Source organism: Rhinatrema bivittatum, chromosome 3, assembly GCF_901001135.1.
Source record: "Rhinatrema bivittatum chromosome 3, aRhiBiv1.1, whole genome shotgun sequence".
Lineage (NCBI taxonomy): Eukaryota > Metazoa > Chordata > Amphibia > Gymnophiona > Rhinatrematidae > Rhinatrema > Rhinatrema bivittatum.
In genome coordinates this window covers 533,278,313-533,299,343 of record NC_042617.1, presented here as the reverse complement: position 1 = coordinate 533,299,343, position 21,031 = coordinate 533,278,313, and the positions used below count along the sequence as shown (strand labels likewise).

At 46.4% G+C, this 21,031-nt stretch overlaps 1 protein-coding gene across 2 annotated transcripts in view; it reads right to left on the bottom strand.

Moving 5' to 3' along the window:
- LOC115088242 (exostosin-1-like) overlaps window positions 1-11,577 on the bottom strand; it is a 226,093-nt gene extending 214,516 nt beyond the window's left edge. For both annotated transcript variants that reach the window (XR_003855729.1, XM_029596325.1), the window contains exon 1: window positions 9,513-11,577. Coding sequence is in view for 1 of the 2 variants with exons in the window: in XM_029596325.1 (XP_029452185.1) it covers window positions 9,513-10,522 (1,010 nt within the window). In the remaining variant the exon portion in view is untranslated. The remainder of the gene's footprint in view (window positions 1-9,512) is intronic.
- Between the last annotated feature and the right edge of the window lie 9,454 nt (window positions 11,578-21,031).

Genomic DNA, 21,031 nt, shown 5'->3' with positions numbered 1-21,031 from the left:
AGGTGAGTACCTGCAACTTATTGAAAGTTTGAAACTTTTAAACTCGTTTTTATTTATTTATTTATTTTTTACTGAGCGCAGCAGCGGGTTAAAAACCCTCTCAGCAGCCAGAGGGGGAACGAGGCCTGGAGAGCGTCGGTCCCCACACCTGGAAGCGTCCAAGGACTCAGGACTATGCAGGGAACCCCCTCCTGCAAAAGGGGCAAAGCCCCCCTGAGCCGGGAAAGAGCTGGGAGACGGATGTCTCCCACACAAAAACAGTAAAAGCACTAAAAGAAGGCAAAATTTCCTTCATAGATTTTTTTCCTATGTTTCTAAAACAAGCGGGAATCAAAGAACTACTTGATTGAGCCAAAAAAGAAAGAAGAAGAGGCTGACTAGCCTACAGCAGAGAACCGAAGGGGAGATGCTGCACCTGCTGGAGACAGATGAATACTGAAGGGGTAGAGGATAGGCTCTGTCCTGATATAGGGCATCCTTCAAGTTTTAGTCTGTCTCCACCTGCTGGAAAGGAGGCTCAACCCACTGTCTGGACTGATCCGGGTACGTACAGGAATAGCGGTTAATGGACTTCTTCTCCAAGAACATATCCAAACCTTTTTTAAACCCAACTACACTAACTGCACTAACCACATCCTCTGGCAACAAATTCCAGAGCTTAATTGTGTGTTGAGTGAAAAAGAATTTTCTCCGTTTAGTTTTAAATATGCTACTTGCTAACTTCATGCAGTGCCCCCTAGTCCTTCTATTATCTGAAAGAGTAAATAACTGATTCACATCTACTCCTTCTATCCCTCTCATGATTTAAAAAACCTCTATCATATCCCCCCTCAGCCGTCTCTTCTCCAAGCGGAACAGCCCTAATCTCTTTAGCCTTTCTTCCTAGGGGAGCTGCTCCATCCCTTTATCATTTTGGTCGCCGTTCTCTGTACCTTCTCCAGGGCAATGTATTATATATTATAGCAATTTTCAAAGGCCCATTTACTCGAGTTAAGTGCATTTACTGGAGTAAAACCCAGTTTTACTCAAGTAATGCTTTTTAAAATCAGGCCCATAGTCTGCTTTATGTTTAAGTTTACAGAAATTCTGAGTTAATGAGCTACTGTAATGTAATGCAGCTCAGAATTCAGCATAAACTGTCATGCAAAGGCATATTCACAAGCCAGTTTTATTTAAAATAAGATAACTAGTTATTGTTTTTCCAAAGTCACCCATAACTTTTCTACTGGGCTCATTTGCACACAAGTCCTGGTAGAAAAGTTATGCATGGAAAATCTCAAATTCTGTGTGAAAAACTGTGCAGCTTAGTACATCAACCGCCTAATATCCCAAACACAAAAAAGGACTTCCACAAAAGTCCTATGAAAAAAACTCCAGTCATCAACAAAATCAATACTGCCCTGACAAGAGTGTGAAAAAGGAAAAGATATAGGAAGCTCTGGACAGAAAGAGTCCTTGGGCACTGTCAGATTGCTTGCCGCAGAACATGAAACACAGATATCTTCTCATTCAGTGCAGGGTAGGGATGTGAATCGTTTTTTGACGATTTAAAATATCGTCCGATATATTTTAAATCGTCAAAAATCGTTAGGGCCACGATACAATACCAATTCCCCCGATTTATCGTCAAAAAATCGTAAATCGGGGGAAGGGGGAGGGCAGGAAAACCGGCACACTAAAACACCCTAAAACCCACCCCCGACCCTTTAAATTAAATCCCCCACCCTCCCGAACCCCCCCCCCCAAATGCCTTAAATTACCTGGGGGTCCAGCGGCAGTCCAGAACGGTCTCCTGCAATTGAATCGCGTTGTCTTCAGCCGGCGCCATTCTGCGCCGCCATTTTGCAAAATGGCGGCGGCCATAGACCAACACGATTCGACTGCAGGAGGTCGTTCCGGACCCCCGCTGGACTTTTGGCAAGTCTTGTGGGGGTCAGGAGGCCCCCCCAAGCTGGCCAAAAGTCCCTGGGGGTCCAGCGGGGGTCCGGGAGCGATTTCCTGCCGCGAATCGTTTTCCGAACGGAAAATGGTGCCGGCAGGAGATTGACTGCAGGAGGTCGTTCAGCCGGCGCAGAATGGCGCCGGCTGAAGACAACACGATTCAATTGTAGGAGACCGTTCCGGACCGCCGCTGGACCCCCAGGTAATTTAAGGCATTTGGGGGGGGGGTTCGGGAGGGTGAGGGATTTAATTTAAAGGGTCGGGGTGGGTTTTAGGGTGTTTTAGTGTGCCGGTTTTCCTGCCCTCCCCCTTCCCCCGATTTAGCTACGGACCGCCGCTGGACCCCCAGGTAATTTAAGGCATTTGGGGGGGGGTTCGGGAGGGTGGGGGATTTAATTTAAAGGGTCGGGGGTGGGTTTTAGGGTGTTTTAGTGTGCCGGTTTTCCTGCCCTCCCCCTTCCCCCGATTTAGCTACGGACCGCCGCTGGACCCCCAGGTAATTTAAGGCATTTGGGGGGGGGTTCGGGAGGGTGGGGGATTTAATTTAAAGGGTTGGGGGTGGGTTTTAGGGGGTTTTAGTGTGCCGGTTCACGATTTTAACGATTTTCACGATACTCTAAACACCCAAACGGCGACGATACGATTCCCTCCCCCTCCCAGCCGAAATCGATCGTTAAGACGATCGAGGACACGATTCACATCTCTAGTGCAGGGTTTATTCATAATATGAAAGGTAACAGGCTCTTTTCACCTTCATTAGCCTGAACATAATATATAACAGTGGGTCCACAGTATTCACAGTCCAGACAGGTCAGAATATTCCAGTTAGTATCTTTAATATATGTGAAATCTATTAGCAGTTCAGCAGGGTTGCTTCACAGATACTCAGATTCATACAAAGTTACAGATATTTGTAATTCAAAATCCATACTACAACTCAAAGCCCTCAAGTTCCCAAGAATAGTTTCCTGGTCTCCTGCTACCCCTTTTAAAGGCCAACAGGTTCCTTGGAGGTGTAGTTATTAGTCCATTTCATAGAGGCACCAAGTTATGGCTTAATGAGAACATTCCAGCCTCTGACTGGGCAGACCGTAGTTTGAGGCTGACCACTCCAGAGAACCTTTTTGTCCAAACAGGTATACAAATCCCAAACTTACGTGAGATTTGTGTGCCAGATTATCATTTCTTCCCAGAACTTCCCGACTGCACATATTCATCTTTTTCACACTCTTTTCAGGGCAATGTAACTTTTTTTGGGGGGATATGGTATTCTTGGTAAGGCATATAGATTGCTTTAGAAAAGGATTATTGTTTGGGGTAAATGATTAAATTTAGGTATATAGCTATTAAGAACACAATTTTCTGATACCTCTTTATTTCACAGTTTTATCATTAGATTTTTATTTTTTAGTTGTTTTTATTTTATGATAGAAAAGATTTTTAAGATCATTTTTTCTGAAATAATAATTTTGTTAATATTTTTCTCTTTTATGTTTGCATGCTTATTTATTTAAAAAATTTTTATATACTGTAGTCAACTAAGGCACATGAAGCAGTTCACAAGATACACACATAACATGTTTTTGCCAGCCTACATATTTGTGCTATGAGTAAACTACTAACAGGAAAAGTGTACTCATGTGGTTTCATGCATGCCACACCACTAAATAATTCTATTATAAAAAAGGAAGCCAAGTCAATAGAAGCGGGTCTGACAATGGTGGGGGTTTGATCTGGTGGCATAGGGACCCATAATGATTTGGCATTGGGAGAAAGAAAGGGAGGAATATTAGTCCTTGGGTGGAGGAGGGGAGAATATTTGAAATAACCAAATGGTCACAAAAGTAATCAGGCAAAGGGTAGTAAGATGCTGCACCATGACTAGGCACTAACCAGCTCATTAACTTTAGGTTGGTTAGCACAAAGCAATATCTATCATATGCAGAATGTGTGCACTCAAAGGTTGGTTCTTCCTTTATTGCAGCCTTTTAAGTGTGCACACATTGTGCATCTCATTAACTTAGTCTACCTGGTGAAATCAAATGCAATAAAATAAATATATTCAAGTGGGTAGGGATGTGAGATTTTATGTTGGGTTATAATAGTTGTTATTATCATGTTCTGTTATGAGATTGCAATTCACCCTGGGCTTTACAGGTAGGAAGTGAAATCAAATGTAACTAAATAAATAAATCTCAATAAAGTACATGATAAAAAGGCATGTTAAAAATCAGACAGACAATCTGACTTTTTAGTAGACAGGCAAAATAATTCCCATGTCACATATTGTGTTCAGCATCAAAATCATATCCAGCAGCTATACAAATGATCTATACAGATTTGCAAATTCAATTATTAATATTACTAGAAATGCAATTAATGCAGGTTTTCTATACTTTCAACATAAACCACTTAGTTCACAGAGAAAATTCACTAAATCATTCTTAGCATTTAACTAGTCATATGTTTTACATTTTAAGAAAAAAATAAAATTGTAATTTCAGTTCCAAAATGTTCACAAAATATATATTGCAAAGTATTCAAATGATCATTGGTTGGAAATGCTTACTAGAAGAGTAGCAGCAAACAAAAGTCAAACTGCAAATTTTAACCAACTTAAAACAATTCAGTTTCATATCACAATGGCAGATAAATATTTTTCCTAAATGTAACACAGTGGATGAACACTTTAATAGCTTTAGGAAAAAACATTTTGAAAAGATGTTTCTGCTCATCATATTCTCAATGAAGGCACTACTAAGAGAAATACATTTTGCTTCTAGTCAATTTGTCTTACAAATGTGTTGTGAACACTCAAAAATATTTCGAAATAGGGTATATGACAGTTTATCAACAGAGATCACCCAATGAACTAGAAAATCAATACTGCAAGTCAGCAAACTAAAAACAGTCTTCATTGAGTAAGCCTTTATTAAAAACATCTTTTTATCCAGTTAATCCAACACAGCAACTTTTACTATCAAAAATTCAAACTTATTTTGCTTTGGAATTAAAATTCATCATATAACTCAATGCAGAAATAAGCAATGCGTATGGTTTTCTGTTTTTTCTTTTTTGGGTTTTTGTTTTGTTTTTTGGGGGTTTTTTTGCAATTACATATAACATTTTCTTCATTCATTTTGGGTTCATAGCAACTGAGTTCATAAGACCAACCAAAACTCCATCTATTGCACCTGATTAACTTCAGACCAGTATTTTAGTGTAAAACATAAATGCAAAAAAAAAACCTAAGTGATCAAAAGTACAAACAAAGAGAACTCTACTAACTTGAGATTCCTACACCAGTAACTTGAGAACTAATCAGTATGGAGAAGAGACAGAAAAACAACCTTGTCTGGCTCAGTAAGTTGAGGACAATGCAAATTAAAAGGGAATCACCACAGTGAAAACAACCCTAGAACATTTAGAAACCCTTTATAATATTTTGTAATTGGATCAATGCAAACTAACATGTTCTAGATGTCACTGTTCTCCCTGTGTAAAATTCTATATAAGCAATGATCCCTCTACGTCCCCAGAGTACTATATTGACCAATATTAGATGTCCACAGCTGAAGGTATGGATACCTGAAGAAGTCAAGGGACATTATTTCATGGTACAGCCTTCTATCAAGAGAGACTTCATATTTTAAAAAGCAGAGCCATTGATAATTTTGTAAATCTTCTTCCAAACACCACTTCAGCTTTAAGTCACTGTAGAAATTTAGGGGTCTATTCACAAAAGGGAGCAAAGTTTAGTTCAAGATGGCATTGTATTAATGAAATTCATGGTACCTTAATGACCTTATTTATTTATTTAACATTTTTATATACCGAAATTCATGTAGCAATGTTACATATCATTTCGTTTTACATTATAACATTAACAAGCATGTAAGAATGTGATTACATCGAACAGGGAAAAAAACTTGACTCAAGGAACTAGGGAGTATTCAATAAAGAATTTTTTCCATAGGTACAGAGCTGGAAAAAGTATCTGAATTTACTACATTTTCAAAGCATTCGCAAAACTGAAATACAAAAAATAAGAAGCCCTAAATTTTCCCAACTTAAGGCACCTAAACGGAATTATAGCATCTAAAATGATTCATGCCATCTCATTTTTTGGCCAATGCAATATCGTACACTAAGCCTAGCACACAGGTCAACAAGTGCTTGGATATGCATTTTGGACACATGTCCATAACCCCTTATGCAGTAAGGGGAATAGCGGGCACACATTTATTTTTTCATAGGTGGGTAATAGCTAATAGCCTCATTGTTATGACCGTTGGTCACAGACGGCTGCGACCGATGCAACTCACGATGCAGCTCTCCTCTCCAGGTCTACTCGCAGCTGGGGCTAGCCACTACCGCCACATACCTCCAGGTTCTCAAGGCTCCTTGTGGCGGCCAGGATGCCGTCACCACCCACGCCGACTTCGGGCCTTCCTAGGCATGCGCTCATGTCACTGGGGCTCCCTTTGAAGGCCCAATGGTGGGAACCTCAGGGGCGTCCCTGACTGATGACATCGCAAGGTTGGGATTCATAAGCACTGCCTTCGCCCCTTGCTTAGCTGACTTGGCAATGAGTTCCTTTGCTACTGGTACTTTCTCCTGTCTCCTCGGACCCGTGGTTCCTGCATTGGATCCACCTACGTCTCTGAACTCTGGCTCGGGTACCCGCTCCTCGGGGGCCTGCTTGCGCTCCAGTTGGAGGCCTCATCTCCAGGCTTCCCCCGCTCCTCGGGCTAGCCCCTGCGCCCACCAGTGGTCCTGCCTGCCGGCTTCCCTGCTCCTCGGGGTTGTCCCTCGAACTGCCTTACCACTGTGGAGACTCGACTCGTGCTTCCCGCTCCCCGGGACAGTACCTACGTTCTACACCAGTGACTGTACCCTGCACCTCCCCGCTGCTCAGGGTAGTGCCTCCATTTCTCTACCAGAGATTCCATCGAGAGTAGCCCCGCTCTTCGGGGTTGCTTACGTTATCACAACAGAGCCTCTCTCGCTACGCCATCCTGCCCCTCTGGACAGTCTCTTCTGCAGTCCTCCAGAACATAAGAACATGCCGTACTGGGTCAGACCAAGGGTCCATCAAGCCCAGCATCCTGTTTCCAACAATGGCTAATCCAGGCCATAAGAACCTGGCAAGTACCCAAAAACTAAGTCTTTTCCATGCTACTGTTGCCAGTAATAGCAGTAGCTATTTTCTAAATCAACTTAATAGCAGGTAATGGACTTCTCCTCCAAGAACTTATCCAATCCTTTTTTAAACACAGTTATACTAACTTTGCTAACCACATCCTCTGGCAACAAATTCCAGAGTTTAATTGTGCGTTGAGTGAAAAAGAACTTTCTCCGATTAGTTTTAAAAGTTCCTGTCTCACACTCCCCGCTCCTCGGGACTGCCCTAGTGCTTCTCAGTCGGAGGCTTCTGTTCTGGTACTTGCATCTCCAGTTCTACCTGAATACTGTGGGTTCCCTCTGAATGTTGTCTCTTGCCCCGCTCCTCGGGATCCCTCACAGTTATGGGTGCACATCCATAACTCCTTATGCAATAAGGGGATTAGTGTGTCCAAAACATGCGTCCAAACCAGCGCGTAGCTAATAGCGCTAATGACATGTAAATTCATGTTGATAAGGCTATTAGTTATTTCCCACCTATATAAAAAATAAACATGCGCCTGGCATGCACATTTTTACTCTAAAAAATTTACGCCAGCCCTGGAGCAGGTGTTACGTCTTGAGAAGCTCCTAAAGATAACAGAAAAGCAGTAACTCCTGCTTTTCTGTAGTTCCTCTAACTTAATATTGTAGCGATATTAATTTGGAGGAACTGAAAAATGAGTAAGTAAAAAAAATTGTTTTTAAATGTTTTGCCAGCAATCAGGTTAAGAAAATGAATGCTCAATTAATGAGCATCCATTTTCCTAACCCATGGCTGTGCACAAGTTAGGAAAACGGATGCTAGTAAAATTGAGCATCCGTTTTCCTAACCTGCACACTGCCACTTCTCCTGGGTATCCGATGCAAGGGAGGTGCTAGGGACACACAATTTCCCCTAGTGCCTCCTTTTTAATACAGCAGCTCATTTGCCTTCTGCATCGCACGCCCAGGAGAGGTGCTGGGCGTGCGTTAGGAGAGCGGGTGCTCGATCATGAGCGCCCATTTTACACGAGCCGATATTGCATCGGCCTGTTTGTATTTTCCTGTGGGTAAGGGGAGAGCTGCATATAGCATTTCCTCTCAATTAAGAAACCACCATGCTTATCGCACATCTTGTTGACTCCTAGATCTAGACCAGACATCGAAAATGCAAGCACCAGAATAGATACCAATACCTACACCCCAGATTCTCCCCCAGCATGGATTCCCCCCCTCTCCTCCCCGTTCTCTGCACCCATCATTTCAACCTGTCTATGCACTCGTCCCCCCTTCCCATTCCCACTTGCACCATGCATTAACTCCTCTCCCCCTTCCTCCAAGCTCCCTCAATGCATTTGCCTATTCCCAATACTCTACTTATTCCTCCCATCTACAGGAGGAGAGTGGAGCAGTATATCTGCCTACCGCCAGCAAATTCTTTCTTAAGAAATAATACAACATACACAGGGAGGAAAAAGGAGGCCAGCTGGTGTAAATATTATCAGGCTAAAGATTTTGGGGAGGCAAATAAAAAGTATGCATGGTCATTTATGGACAGGAAAGGAGGAGAGGACCCTGACAATAGATAGCATAGGCAAGATTTATCTCCTTATTACTCCAGTTATTTTTGTATGGGCCCTTATAAGATACTGAACATTTAAAAACACATAGAGCCGCAGTCTAATATCCTCTTTTACAACAACAGGTATTAAAGAAAAACACAATACTTAATTACTATTCACCTCCTGGAGGTCAAAGCCACCAGTGCCGAATAGTGAAAAGAGTTCAAAATAAATCTTTAGTCACCGTTTGGTGAACAGACCTCTGTTGATAATTATAAGCCCAGAAGCACCTCTGCTCCATGACTGGCTGCCAAACGTTCTGCTCCATACTGATAATATCCCAGGATGTAAAGGCACTCCAAGCCTGCTACCGTCTCGCATCAGACACGCCTACTCTGTTGCTTAGTGTCCTACAGCTAACTAGCCGGCCAGAAAAAAGTTCCATTTTCTAAAGGAAACTGAATGTGTCTCTCAAAACAATGTGCAGAATCCAAGGTTTTCAATTTCACCAGGTCACGGCTCTATGAGCCTGCATAGGAGGCAAATGAACTTCCTCAAGCCGGAGAGGAGGAAGAGAGGACCAAAACGAGCTATTTTGCAACTACGATGCCCCCGACTCCTTCAAGCCGGCCAAGAATAAACCGCCAGAGCGTCTCCAAACGAAAACAGACACAGCCTTCTGCGGACGAACGCAGCCAAGCACCAAGGACGGCTCCCCGCCCACCGCCGGCGCCCCGCGCTCTTCAAACACGAAGCAGCAGCAGCGCGCCGGCGTCGTTAGTGTAAGGGCGCGCGACAATAACTATAAAAGCGGTCCGGAAAAAAATAAGCAACCAGGCCAACGGCGGCTGGGGCTCTTCTTACCTGGCGTAGGCGGCGTTGTCCCGCTGGCAGCGGCCGTCGCGGTGCCTCTCCCAGTCCTTGCCGTGCTTGCAGGTGGTGAGCAGCAGCAGGTCCTCGCCGTTGTGCAGGTGGTAGAGGGCGTTGCGGGTCTCCGAGCCGATGCCCGTCAGGTAGCGCTTGCCCTTGAACACCAGCGCGTACTTGCGGGCGGGCGGGAGGCGGCGGGCGGCCAGCGCCCCTCTCCGGCCCCCTCTCTGCGGGTGGTCGCGGGAGAAGAGCGGCAGGGACACGTCGAAGCGGGGACGGTAGGAGTCGGCGCCCAGGCTGGCCTTGGCCAGCATGGCCCGGCCCGGCTCGAAGCCCAGCTCGTCCGTGTAGTCCGGCCAGGAGCCCGAGTACAGGTTGAAGAGCAGGTGGTTGCCGCCGTCCCGCCACAGCGGCAGGCTCTGGAGGCGGGCGCGGGCGTTGGCCGCGTACTCCGGGGACAGCGGGTCACGGTCCAGGGTGTCGACGGCCGGCACGAACAGGCAGGCGCGGCCCGGGTCGGGCGTGTAGAAGCGGGAGCTCTCCAGGACGCCCAGCACCTTGCGGTAGGCGTCCGACACCCTGTCGCCCTTCTGCTGCGGGTACACGTACACGCCGAAGCCGTGCCGCCGGCACGGACCGAAGTCGAAGCAGCTCTCCATCCGGCACTTCCTACCCCGGTGGGCGCCGGCTCCGCTCTCCCTCGTCTGCCGCGGGGAGAGCCGCTGCCAGGGCTGGACACCCCCCGCCGCCTCGTCCTCGGGCGGCAGCGCTCGCTCCAGGTAGCTGCTCAGCGGGCTGCTCCAGCGGGGCCAGCGGCTCCCGGCGGGGTGGCGTGGGTGCCCGGGGAGGGGGCGGCTTCCGTCCGGAGACGGGACAGAGGCGGCGGATGAGGTGGAAGCGGTGGCCTGAAGCCCGAGGCGCGGCCCCCCCAAGTAAATACTCAGCAGCAGGCAGCAGGCTCCGAGTGACAGCAGCAGCAGCAGATACCTTCTGTTGGCCTGCATGTGGGCTACGGGGTTAGCAGGGACAGGCAGATCCGAGCCGCGGGACGGAGCGCATGGACGAGCCCGGGGGAAAGGTGGGGGGCGAGAAGTGTCCCGGTCACTGCCACTGTCTGACTTCCATCCTGGGGAAGAAGGTGGAAGTTTTTGCTCTCCTTGCTCAGTCTCTTCTGGCTGGCTCCCAGCTCCAGGGCGGTGGGAGGAAGGGGGGGGGGGGCTAAACCCCCCCGTCCTCTTCGGCGCGGGGTCCCCGGGAGCCTCCTTCCGCTGAAGGGAGAGGCAGCTGTATATTACTCCGGAGTGACAAACAAACAGTACCAAGGAGAGCCCTCGTGTCTATGGGGAGGCTCCTTCACACCGCAGTCCCCTCCATCCCCGCCATAGTCGCCGGCTCCCGGGCATCGACACGGGACGCAACCGGCGGCAAGAAGGAGAATCTTGGCAGTACAGCAGCTTTCCAGCAAAGTTGCTGCAAATTCGTCTTCTGGACCGAGGCTGTCTCTTTCTTCTAGCTGAGAGAACCTCTACTTCCGTTTTCTTTATACTTTATAAATATTTCCACCACTCGGGAGAACGTGCTAGCGAGGAGGGAAGGAAGCAGCAACAGCAGCATCTGCAAACTCCCGTGTTGGCTCCTCCGCCCCCCCCCCCCGGTGATCCCGAGGCTGGCAGGGGCTGCTGCCCTTTGCTGACCTCCTCTCCGGGAGCTTCACAGCTTGCTTCACTCTTACAATACCAATGGGCAACCTTACGTAGCGGGCAGCGCCACACACCGCTCGCCACGCTTCTATGTCTCTCCGTCAGGTATTCTGCTTCGCCGTCCGTGTCCCCCCCTCCTCCTCCTTTATTTCTCTCACGTTCCGTTACTTTTGCTCTCTCCCGCTGCAGCCCGGATTCATCTTTCTGTCGTCACATTAGGAAGGCGGTTTTTCGGTAGCGATAGAACCCTCCGGGATTTGCTCCCTGTGTCATACTGGAGTTTCCTCTCTCCTTGCCACCCCCCCTGGTACACGCGCTCCCTCCCGAACGGTCGGGAAACGTCAGAGCCGCTGAAGTAGTGACTGCGCCACCGGCTCTCTCTCTCTCTCTCCCCAGAGAAGGGCGCCGCCCCCCCCCCCCCCCCCCCGAAAAAGGAAGCAGCGGGTCAACCCTAATTCCGCCCTACACCCTCCCACCGTTTTGGGTGCTTCTTGACGTCACCAGGTGAGAAACGGGGTTGGCCGGGAGGCGGCGGTTGGGCTCTGGGCGCCGTGTTGTGTCCGCACGCGGGGCAAGTGTTAGGAATCAAACTAAAACAAAAGTGGGGGCAGTAGGAGTGGGCAGCGTGGGAAAGGAGAGAAATTTGGACCCGCGGAGCCCTTGCCACTAATAAATTACCATAGGGACGGGAGATACCTCTCAGGGAAACATTTTTAGAAGTTTATAAAGCCGGTGTAAGGGTGTGTCTGTGTGCTCAGAATGGACTAAGGCTGTATTGGGCCCAAGGAGCTACACTGGCCATGGTCTCCTCCAACCCCTACTTTCCCCCATTTGTGAGGATGAGATTTACCTGACAGCACCTGTTCTCTTATATAGCATAAGAACTGCTATATTGGGTCAGACTGAGGGCCCATCAAGCCCAGTATCCTGTTTCCAACCCAGGTCACAAGTACCTGGCAGCATCTGATAATTTTGATTAGATTTCATGCAGCTTATCCTTTAATAATGGATAGGGATTTTTCCTCCAGGAACTCTATCCACAACTTTTTAAAACCTAGCTACATTAACAGCTTTTATCACATCCTCTGGCAACAAATTCCAGAACTTAAATATGCATTGAGTAAAAAATATTTTCACCTGTTTTAAATGTATTACCTGGTAACATCATTGCATGTCCCGTAGTCAATATACTTTCTGAAAAAGAAAACAATTGATTCGCATTTACCCATTTCACTCCACTTATTATTTTACAGACCTCTAGTATATATCACTATTCAGCCATCTCTTCTCCAAGCTGAAGTGGCCTAACCTTTTTAGTCTTTCTTCACAAAGAAATCATTCCATCCCTTTTATCATTTTGGTCATACTTCTCAGTACCTTTCAAATTCTATATCTTTTTTGAGCTACAGTGATCAGAATTGTACACTATCAGGCCAATGCAATACCGTGCGCTGGCCACAGCACCAGCTCAACATGTGCGTTTGGATTAGAGATGAGTTTCATTTTTTCGTATCGGGGTGTATTTTGGTTCGGGCGCTTTGTCGAAAACTTTGTTTTTCCACGGATCGGGAAAAACGAATCGGGGAAAAAAAAACAAATTGGGGGAAAAAAAACGAATCAGAAAAAAAACACCCCAACCCTTCAGTTTTACTTTCTTACAACCCTCCCACCATCCCGATCCCTCCCCAAGACTTATTAAAAGCCCTGGTGTTCCAGCGGGGGTCCTGGAGTGATCTCTTGCACTCGGGCTGTCGGCTGCCAGTATTCAAAATGGCGCCAATATCCTTTGCCCTTACTATGTCACAGGGGCTACCGGTGCCATTGGTTGGCCCCTGTCACATGGTAGGAGCACAAGATGGCGCCAGCCGCCCATTGCTCCTACCATGTGACAGGGGCCGACCAATGGCACGGGTAGCCTCTGTGACATCGTAAGGGCAAAGGGCACCGGCGCCATTTTGATTCGTGGTAGGCCCGACGGCCCGAGAGGGAGACCGCTCGCGGGACCCTGCTGGACCACCAGTGCTTTTAGTAAGACTTGAGGAGGGATCGGGATGGTGGGGGGATTGTAATAAAGTAAAATTGAAGGGTTGGGGTGTTTTTGTTTTTTTTTAATAAATGTGCCCCTCGCCCCCCGCACTAACCCGAAAAACGAATTTTCCCCAAAGTTCGGGGAAAATCCATTTTGTGGTTCGGGTGTGGATGTGTGTCCATAGTCCCAATGCAAAATGGGGGTTACTGCATCCAAAATATGCATGTAACTGAGCACAAAAAAAGTGTGCCTGACGTTAATATTTTTACCCGCAAAAATTCTTGGAGCCCAAAAAGTTTACAGAAAAGCAGAAAGTGCTACTTTTCTGTAGTTCCTTCCACTTAATATCATGTCGATCCACTCGTGTCGAATTTAAGTCAGAGGAACCAAAAAAGGAAAAACCTTAATAAAATAAAATAAAGTGTGCCTGCAGTCAGATTAGGAAAAGAGATGCTCAATTAACTAGCGTCCATTTTCCTAAGCCATGGCTGTGCACAGATTAGGAAAAGAGACACTCGTAAAATTGAGCATCTGTTTTTCTAACCCACTGCCAGCCACCTCTCCTGGGCGCCCGCTGCCTTGGAGGCACTAGGGGCGCACAATTTCCCCTAGCGCTATCTTTTTATTGCAGCAGCCCATTTAAATATTAATCAGATGCCCTGGAGAGGTGGATTGATGTGGGTTAGGAGAGCAGGTGCTCAGTCGTGAGCAACTGTTTTCCGCGCACCAGTATTGCATCATCCTGAATATTAGGTGCAGTTGCACCAGGAAGCAATAAAGGCCATTGTCATGTTCTCTCTTTTATTCTCCATTTCTCTCCTAATAAATCCCAGCTTTCTGTTTGCTTTCTTGGTTGCTGCCACACACTGAGCAGAGTATTTCAACTTATTCACAATGACCTGTAGATCCGTTTTCTGGGTGGTGACTCCCAGTGTGGAACCTTGCATTGTGTAGCTATAAATTGGGTTGCTGTTCCCTATGTGCATCATTTTGCACTAACATACAGGCTGATACAGTACAGTGCGCTCCGACGGAGCGCACTGTTAACCCGCCACTGGACGCGTGTTTTCCCTTACCCCTTATTCAGTAAGGGGCCGAAAAAGCGCGTCCAATCCGCCGAACCTAATAGCACCCGCAACATGCAAATGCATGTTGATGGCCCTATTAGGTATTCCCGCGCGATACAGAAAGTAAAATGTGCAGCCAAGCTGCACATTTTACTTTCAGAAATTAGCGCCTACCCAAAGGTAGGCGCTAATTTTTTTCGGGCACCGGGAAAGTACACAGAAAAGCAATAAAAACTGCTTTTCTGTGCACCCTCCGACTTAATATCATGGCGATATTAAGTCGGAGGTCCCGAAACTTTCCAAAAGTAAAAGAAAAAAAAAATTTGAAGTCGGCCGGTGGCTGTCGGGTCGAAAACCGGACGTTCAATTTTACCGGCTGTTAACGGGCTCGAGAACAGATGCCGACAAAATTGAGCGTCGGCTGTCAAACCTGCTGACAGCCGCCGCTCCGGTCCAAAAGGAGGCGCTAGGGACGCGCTAGTGTCCCTAGCGCCTCCTTTTGCCCGTTTTTACTGCAGGGCCTCATTTAAATACAGAATCGCGCGCATAGGAGAGTGGCCTGTGCACGCGCTGGGAGAGCGGGCGTCCGGTTTTTGGCGAGCGTCCGGTTTTCGACCCGACAGCCGCCGGCCGCCTTCAAATTTTTTTTTTTTTTACTTTTGGAAAGTTTCGGGACCTCCGACTTAATATCGCCTTGATATTAAGTCGGAGGGTGCACAGAGCGGGCTTTACAAAAGGCCGCAGTTTATTGTGTAAAAACAGAACCCAAGCCCGAACAACATTAACAAAGAATCAAATTCATCAGCAGTCCCCCACCCCCCACCCATGTGGTACACTGATCTAAATCATCCTCCTTATCTCTTACCCCACTCCATACCAGCAAGGGTAAGTGCACTGCCTGAGCAGCAGCCCCCCCCCCCCCCCCCCCCCCCACTCCTTAGCTTTCCTGTGTAGCAGCCTCCCCAACTACACAAGTTCCCCCCCCCCCAAGTGTCCCCCCCTTTTTTTTTTCAAATTTCACATAATTACATATAATAATTTCTCAATAGAACATGGTACATAAACCCCCAAAAAATTATACATTTACATATATAATCTGACTATATACTTTAATTTATTGAGTGTATATACCTAAATATAAGAAATATGGGGGCTTCAGAAACAAAGAACAAAGTAGACTGTATTTCTATATTAAGTAACTGATAGGTTTCTAGCAACTTTTCCACATTTATGTCGATCTCTCTCTGGGGGTACTATGTGAGTGACCAGTCAGAAAATCCCTGAGCTGCTAAGGTTCAAAAAACACAATTATTATTCATATACTTAACACAACATTTACTAGGATACGTCAGGACACCTAAACTTAGGACCCTCTCATTGCTAGAAATTCTTTTCTACGGATTTGTGCTAATTTCACTACCTCAGGGTATATCCAAATTTGTGCTCCATAGAAAAAGGCTAACCTATTTCAAAGAAATAGTTTCAATACATGGTTTCAGGTTGAAATAAAAGCGAATGATACCAACATAGATTTTCTTTCCTTAATTTCTGAGTCTATAGATAACTCCAACAACTCAGAAATATCCAGGGTATTTCTCCTCTCATCTTCTCCTTCGTATTCTCTTTGCGGCAAATAGTATATCTTTGTACAAACAGGTAAATGGGTTTCAGGTATTTTTAAAATCTGTTTCATGTAGGTTTTAAATAATTCAGCTGGATAGATCTTTCTAATCACTGGAAAATTTATTACCCTTAAGTTTAATATTCTCAAAGTGTTCTCCATTCTTTCCACTCTCTTCTCAAGAGCCAAATCCGTCTTAATAATATTTTGTTGAATGGTTTCAATTTTAGATATTCTTTCTTCATGTTTTTCAATTTTAAGATTAAATGTACCAATCAAGGAATTATTAATCATTGTTTGGTTCTTGGCTTTCATAGTTGGATTTGCAAGAGATTTCAATGTAGTTTCAATTGCCTTCAGAGCAGACCAAACATCCCCAAGGTAATTTTTTCAGTCTGGTCAAGATTAATACTCACAGTCACCGGATCTGAATGGCCTTCTCTCACCTCCCTAGAGGTTCTCGGCTGCAATATGCCCTCCGTTGTTCCCGTAGGCTTCATCTGACTCCCTTCTCTGAGGGAGCCATACCTCTGCACTAGTCGAGTGTCTCCACTTCCCGGGGTTTTCCCTCCTTTGAAAGGGGTCTGCATCGGGTAAGCTTGACAATGCTCCCCTAACTCTGCCCTTCCTCTTTGTGTGGGGTATTTTTTTTTCCAGATAATATTTTATAGGTAAATGACACAGGGAGCCTGCTCCTCCACGTCCTGTTGGGCAGCCATCTTGCCACCCCCCCACCCCCCCAAGTGCCCCCCTTTAACCACACAATAATGACAATTAATTTTGGGCTCAGGTTTCCGCCTCCAACTGCAACATTATACAACATATAAAATTACCACCATTCAACAATTACAATGGAAACAAAAGGGGAGGAAGGGAGGGAAAGACAGTAGACCCACCGCCCAGTCCGCTGACAGTCCTCAAAATGAGGACTGTCAGCAGACAGTTAGTGAGGAGAAATTCCTGCTTCACCCTGGGAACCAATGGCAGAGCTGAATTAAAAAAAATGTAGCCAACTCCTAATGGCCAACTCTTAATGGCCTAATGGCCAAATCCTAATGGCCAACTCCTAATGGCTCCCCCCCCCCCCCCCCCCCCACAGGGCTGGAGGTCGAACTCACAAAGCGCGACATGCCTCATGTTAATGGCTGGGGGGGGGTCAAGCCCGCCCAGCCTTAACTAACATAGGGATGCAAGTCTCACACTTCTTACTTTTCCTCCCCCCACCACAAAAAAACATGACCAAGTTGTGGCTTTTCAAAAGACCGCAGTTTGTTGTGTAAGAACCAAACCCAAGCCCAAACAACATTAACGAATCACATTCAGGAGCACACCCACACCCCTCACCAATGCATGTATCACCATGCCCCAATGGTACATTGAACGGAATCATCCCCTGTATCTCTTACCCCACCCCATACCAGCGAGGGTAAGTGCACAGCCTGAGCAGCAGCCCCCTCATCGCTCATTAGCCGGCTCGGGTAGCAGCCCCCCCAACTACACGAGTTCCCCCCCCCCCCCAAGTGCCCCCCTTTAACCACACAATAATGACAATTAACAATTTTGGGCTTGGGTTTCTGCCACAAACAAGGACAACATGGTTGTCCTTGTTCCTACCCCTACAGCCTGACTAACACCCTCCAATCAAAGACTTCAAACCCTCCTGCAATGTATTATTAAACAAGTCTAAATCCACCTCGGACAGGTGTATCCCATCTTTCCTATATAATCCCTCCTAGGCATCCCATGCCCACTCATGCCTAACCCAAAAGCCACCTTGTCCTGTAATCCAATACCCTATTTTCCTATTTACTTTTTTAATACCTCACCTACATAAAGGTTCGCTTTTGAATTTAAGTCTAACAGTCATGTCAGACCATCCCACCAGTGTATTAGGCATCCTATTCATAATAGATGCAAAGTCCTTTCATACCATGGCCACTAACTCCTTACATGAATAGGCCCCTACATTATTACCCCCAAGATGGACCAGAATAATTTGTGGCACGGGACACCCCACTCCAAAACAAGCCCCCGGATAAAAGACAACAATCAAACCATTTCACTCCCTGGTTACCAAACCATCGAATCCTCCACTTCTTCCTTTCCAAGGTCAGATGCTCCCTGTAAGGTCTCTGCAAAGCCGTGCATTGTGCCCAATGAACAAAGGAATGGATCACAATCCAGGCACACCCCCACTCATCAGGAACCCCCCCCCCCCCCCCCCCACAACTGTAAGGAAACATGTACAATTAGCAAAATTCCCATCACTCCCACCCCCACCAAAAAAGCTTACCTTCTCATATAGGACACAAAGGCCCCAGATCGCTACCTCCCTATAGACCGGATCAAATCCTCAGAAAACCCCAGTTCCACAGCTGTGGTGGCCAACCCTATGTGGAATGAATGCGAACGTTTGCGAACTGTAAACGTTCGCATCCCAATCTAAGCTCAATGCTACCATTTTCAACATTTTTGCAAATTGAAACCTGGTTAAGGCGGAACCATCTACATGTATTAAAAAGGAGCCACAAACTCGTGCACCCTCACAAAAACCTGTGCGTAATGAACAAGATAACACTTCCTCTGTAGGGACTAATGTCACGACATGATCCCTACGCCCCTGATCCGCATTCGATTTATGAATACGAAAACGCATGCAATTGCTGTATACCCATACATTACTTAATGTATTAAGTAATGTATGGGTATACATACATTGAAGGCTGTGCACTTCAAAGCACTTCAAAGGGGCGTGGGATAAACACTGTGGATCCATCAGGTCTAGAGGACGCGTATAAAGAGCAGGCAGCAAAACACTGCACGGAGCGGCAGTAGCCACAGAGGCATTCACGGAGCAGGATGCCAGTGGCCAGTGGTTGGTGTTCCACCTTCACGGAGTGGAAGGATGGAGGGCTGCCATCTCCCAATAAAAAAAAGAAAAAAAACAAAACAAAAAAAAAGAGGGATGGGTTCATGGGCTATAGGTATTACCAATTATTAGGCTTATTCAATTACCAATTATTAGGCTTTTCAATATTTGATGATAGTTAATGTGACTTTCAAGGCATACTTCACTTTCAATGCATATCCAGCATAGCTCCCTGCTTCAACGGCAGGGGAGAAGAAAAACTAATACTTCACGCATATCCAGCATTGCTCTCTGCTTCAACGGCAGAGAGCTAAGCTGCCGCTTACCCAACTAATCAAACTTAATATTTCACTTGGAAGCAGCTCCATCACTGCTCTCTACATTAATAGTGGGGGTGAAAGGGAAATAGAACCTAAGGTTACTAAGAGCCAAGAGAAACAGATAAGTATGAGAAAAAAGAAGTGTGAAGCTTGCTGGGCAGACTGGATGGACCGATTGGTCTTCTTCTGCCGTCATTTCTATGTTTCTATGTTTATGTTTCTATGTTTAACTGTAACCCCACCCCAGACTCATTTTTCCTTTAAATCTGCCACCAACTCGCTTATTCTCATGGCACCAAAAAAGGCAAGCACGAATGCTGCCCTAAATAACAAAACCTCACATCCAGACCAACAAACTTCACTCAAGTGTTCTGAAATAATGACTAAATCAGAATACCTAATTGTACTCCTTTTATCCATAACTGGGCCTCTACTCCTGACCCAACCTCCCAACTCTCTTAACTAGAAAGCTCGTAGCTCGGTTATGCCAACCCCCGATTATGGGGAAAAAAAGAAAAACCCACAATATGGGATCATACCGAAGATAAAGAATAACCACTCCACTGTGCCCACAAAATAAATTGAATTATAAGTTCTTCACTAATGGGCCCCCCCATACCATCCCGCAGACTGCAGAAGACACACTACCACACGTCTGCCAACAACATATGATGCCCATGTCACTGGTGCTATAGACTTCTGGATCCATCTCCATAGTTCAGAAGGCCAAAATGCCATAGGTGCTCTGGGAAAATCACTTCCTCCTGTTTCGTGGGTGGTGCCAAGGGGTGGGGCTTAAAGATGGGAACAGAGTATGATGTAAAGGGGGTCTCATGCTCTGATATTGGCCGGGAGAAGGGAGGAGCCGCGCTGCTCACTACAGGTGATGGGAGAAGCCTAAAATCATCTGCCAAAGCATTCAGAGAAATCCCCTCCCTCGCTCCGATGGGCTCATCGCTGGAAGGAGCAGGGGGGGGGGGGGGAGAGGGAAGGGAAGAACAAGAAATTGCGGGCTCAGCTGACTCAGGACTACTCTCACCAGAATTGTGACCAATCTGAGGAGGGGCCGGGCCAGGAAATTGGATGACAGAGCCCAAGATCGGCACAAAACCCATCCCAGCTGAACCCAATGAAGGGTCGGCTAGCGCAGCACTTGCCTGGTCATGTGAAGACATCCCAGCAGCTGGGTCCTGAGACGTCACGTGACACACAGCAGGCGGTGAGACTTCGAGGAAAGCCCTGGGAAGGATCTCGCTCTGCGAGGCACTCTTCGTCAAAACGTCAATCATGACAACCCGACTTACAACAAGATCACGCCAAAAGACAATAAACTTCACGTGACATCTGCTGACAGTCTTCAAAATGAGGTAAGATCAGTGAGGAGAAATTCCCTTTTGACCCTGGGAACCAATGGCAGAGCTGAATTTTTTTTTAAATCTTGCCAACTCCTAACTGTTCCCAAGGTGCCCATCCCGCCCCCAGGGCTGGCTATCAATCTCGTGAAGTGCAACTCACCCCATGTTAATGGTGGCTGGGGTGGACAAGCCATTTCAGCCTTAACTTGTCTACAACAAATTTCATCTGCAGTTTCGATGCTCAGACTCACAGGGTACTCTTACAATTTCTCACAATCCTCTTGTGATTTAACAACTTTGAATAATTTTATGTCATCTGCAAATTTGATCACCCTCACTCATTGTTCCCATTTCCTGGTCATTTATAAATATGTTATAAAGCAGTGATCCCAGTACAGATCGTTGGAACACTCCACTATTCACCTTTCTCCATTGAGAAAACTGTCCATTTAGTCCTACTCTCTGTTTTCTTTAGATTTCCAATCCACAACTGCCTCCTATCCTATGATTTTTTAATTTCCTCATGAGTCTCTGATGAGGTACTTTGTCAAA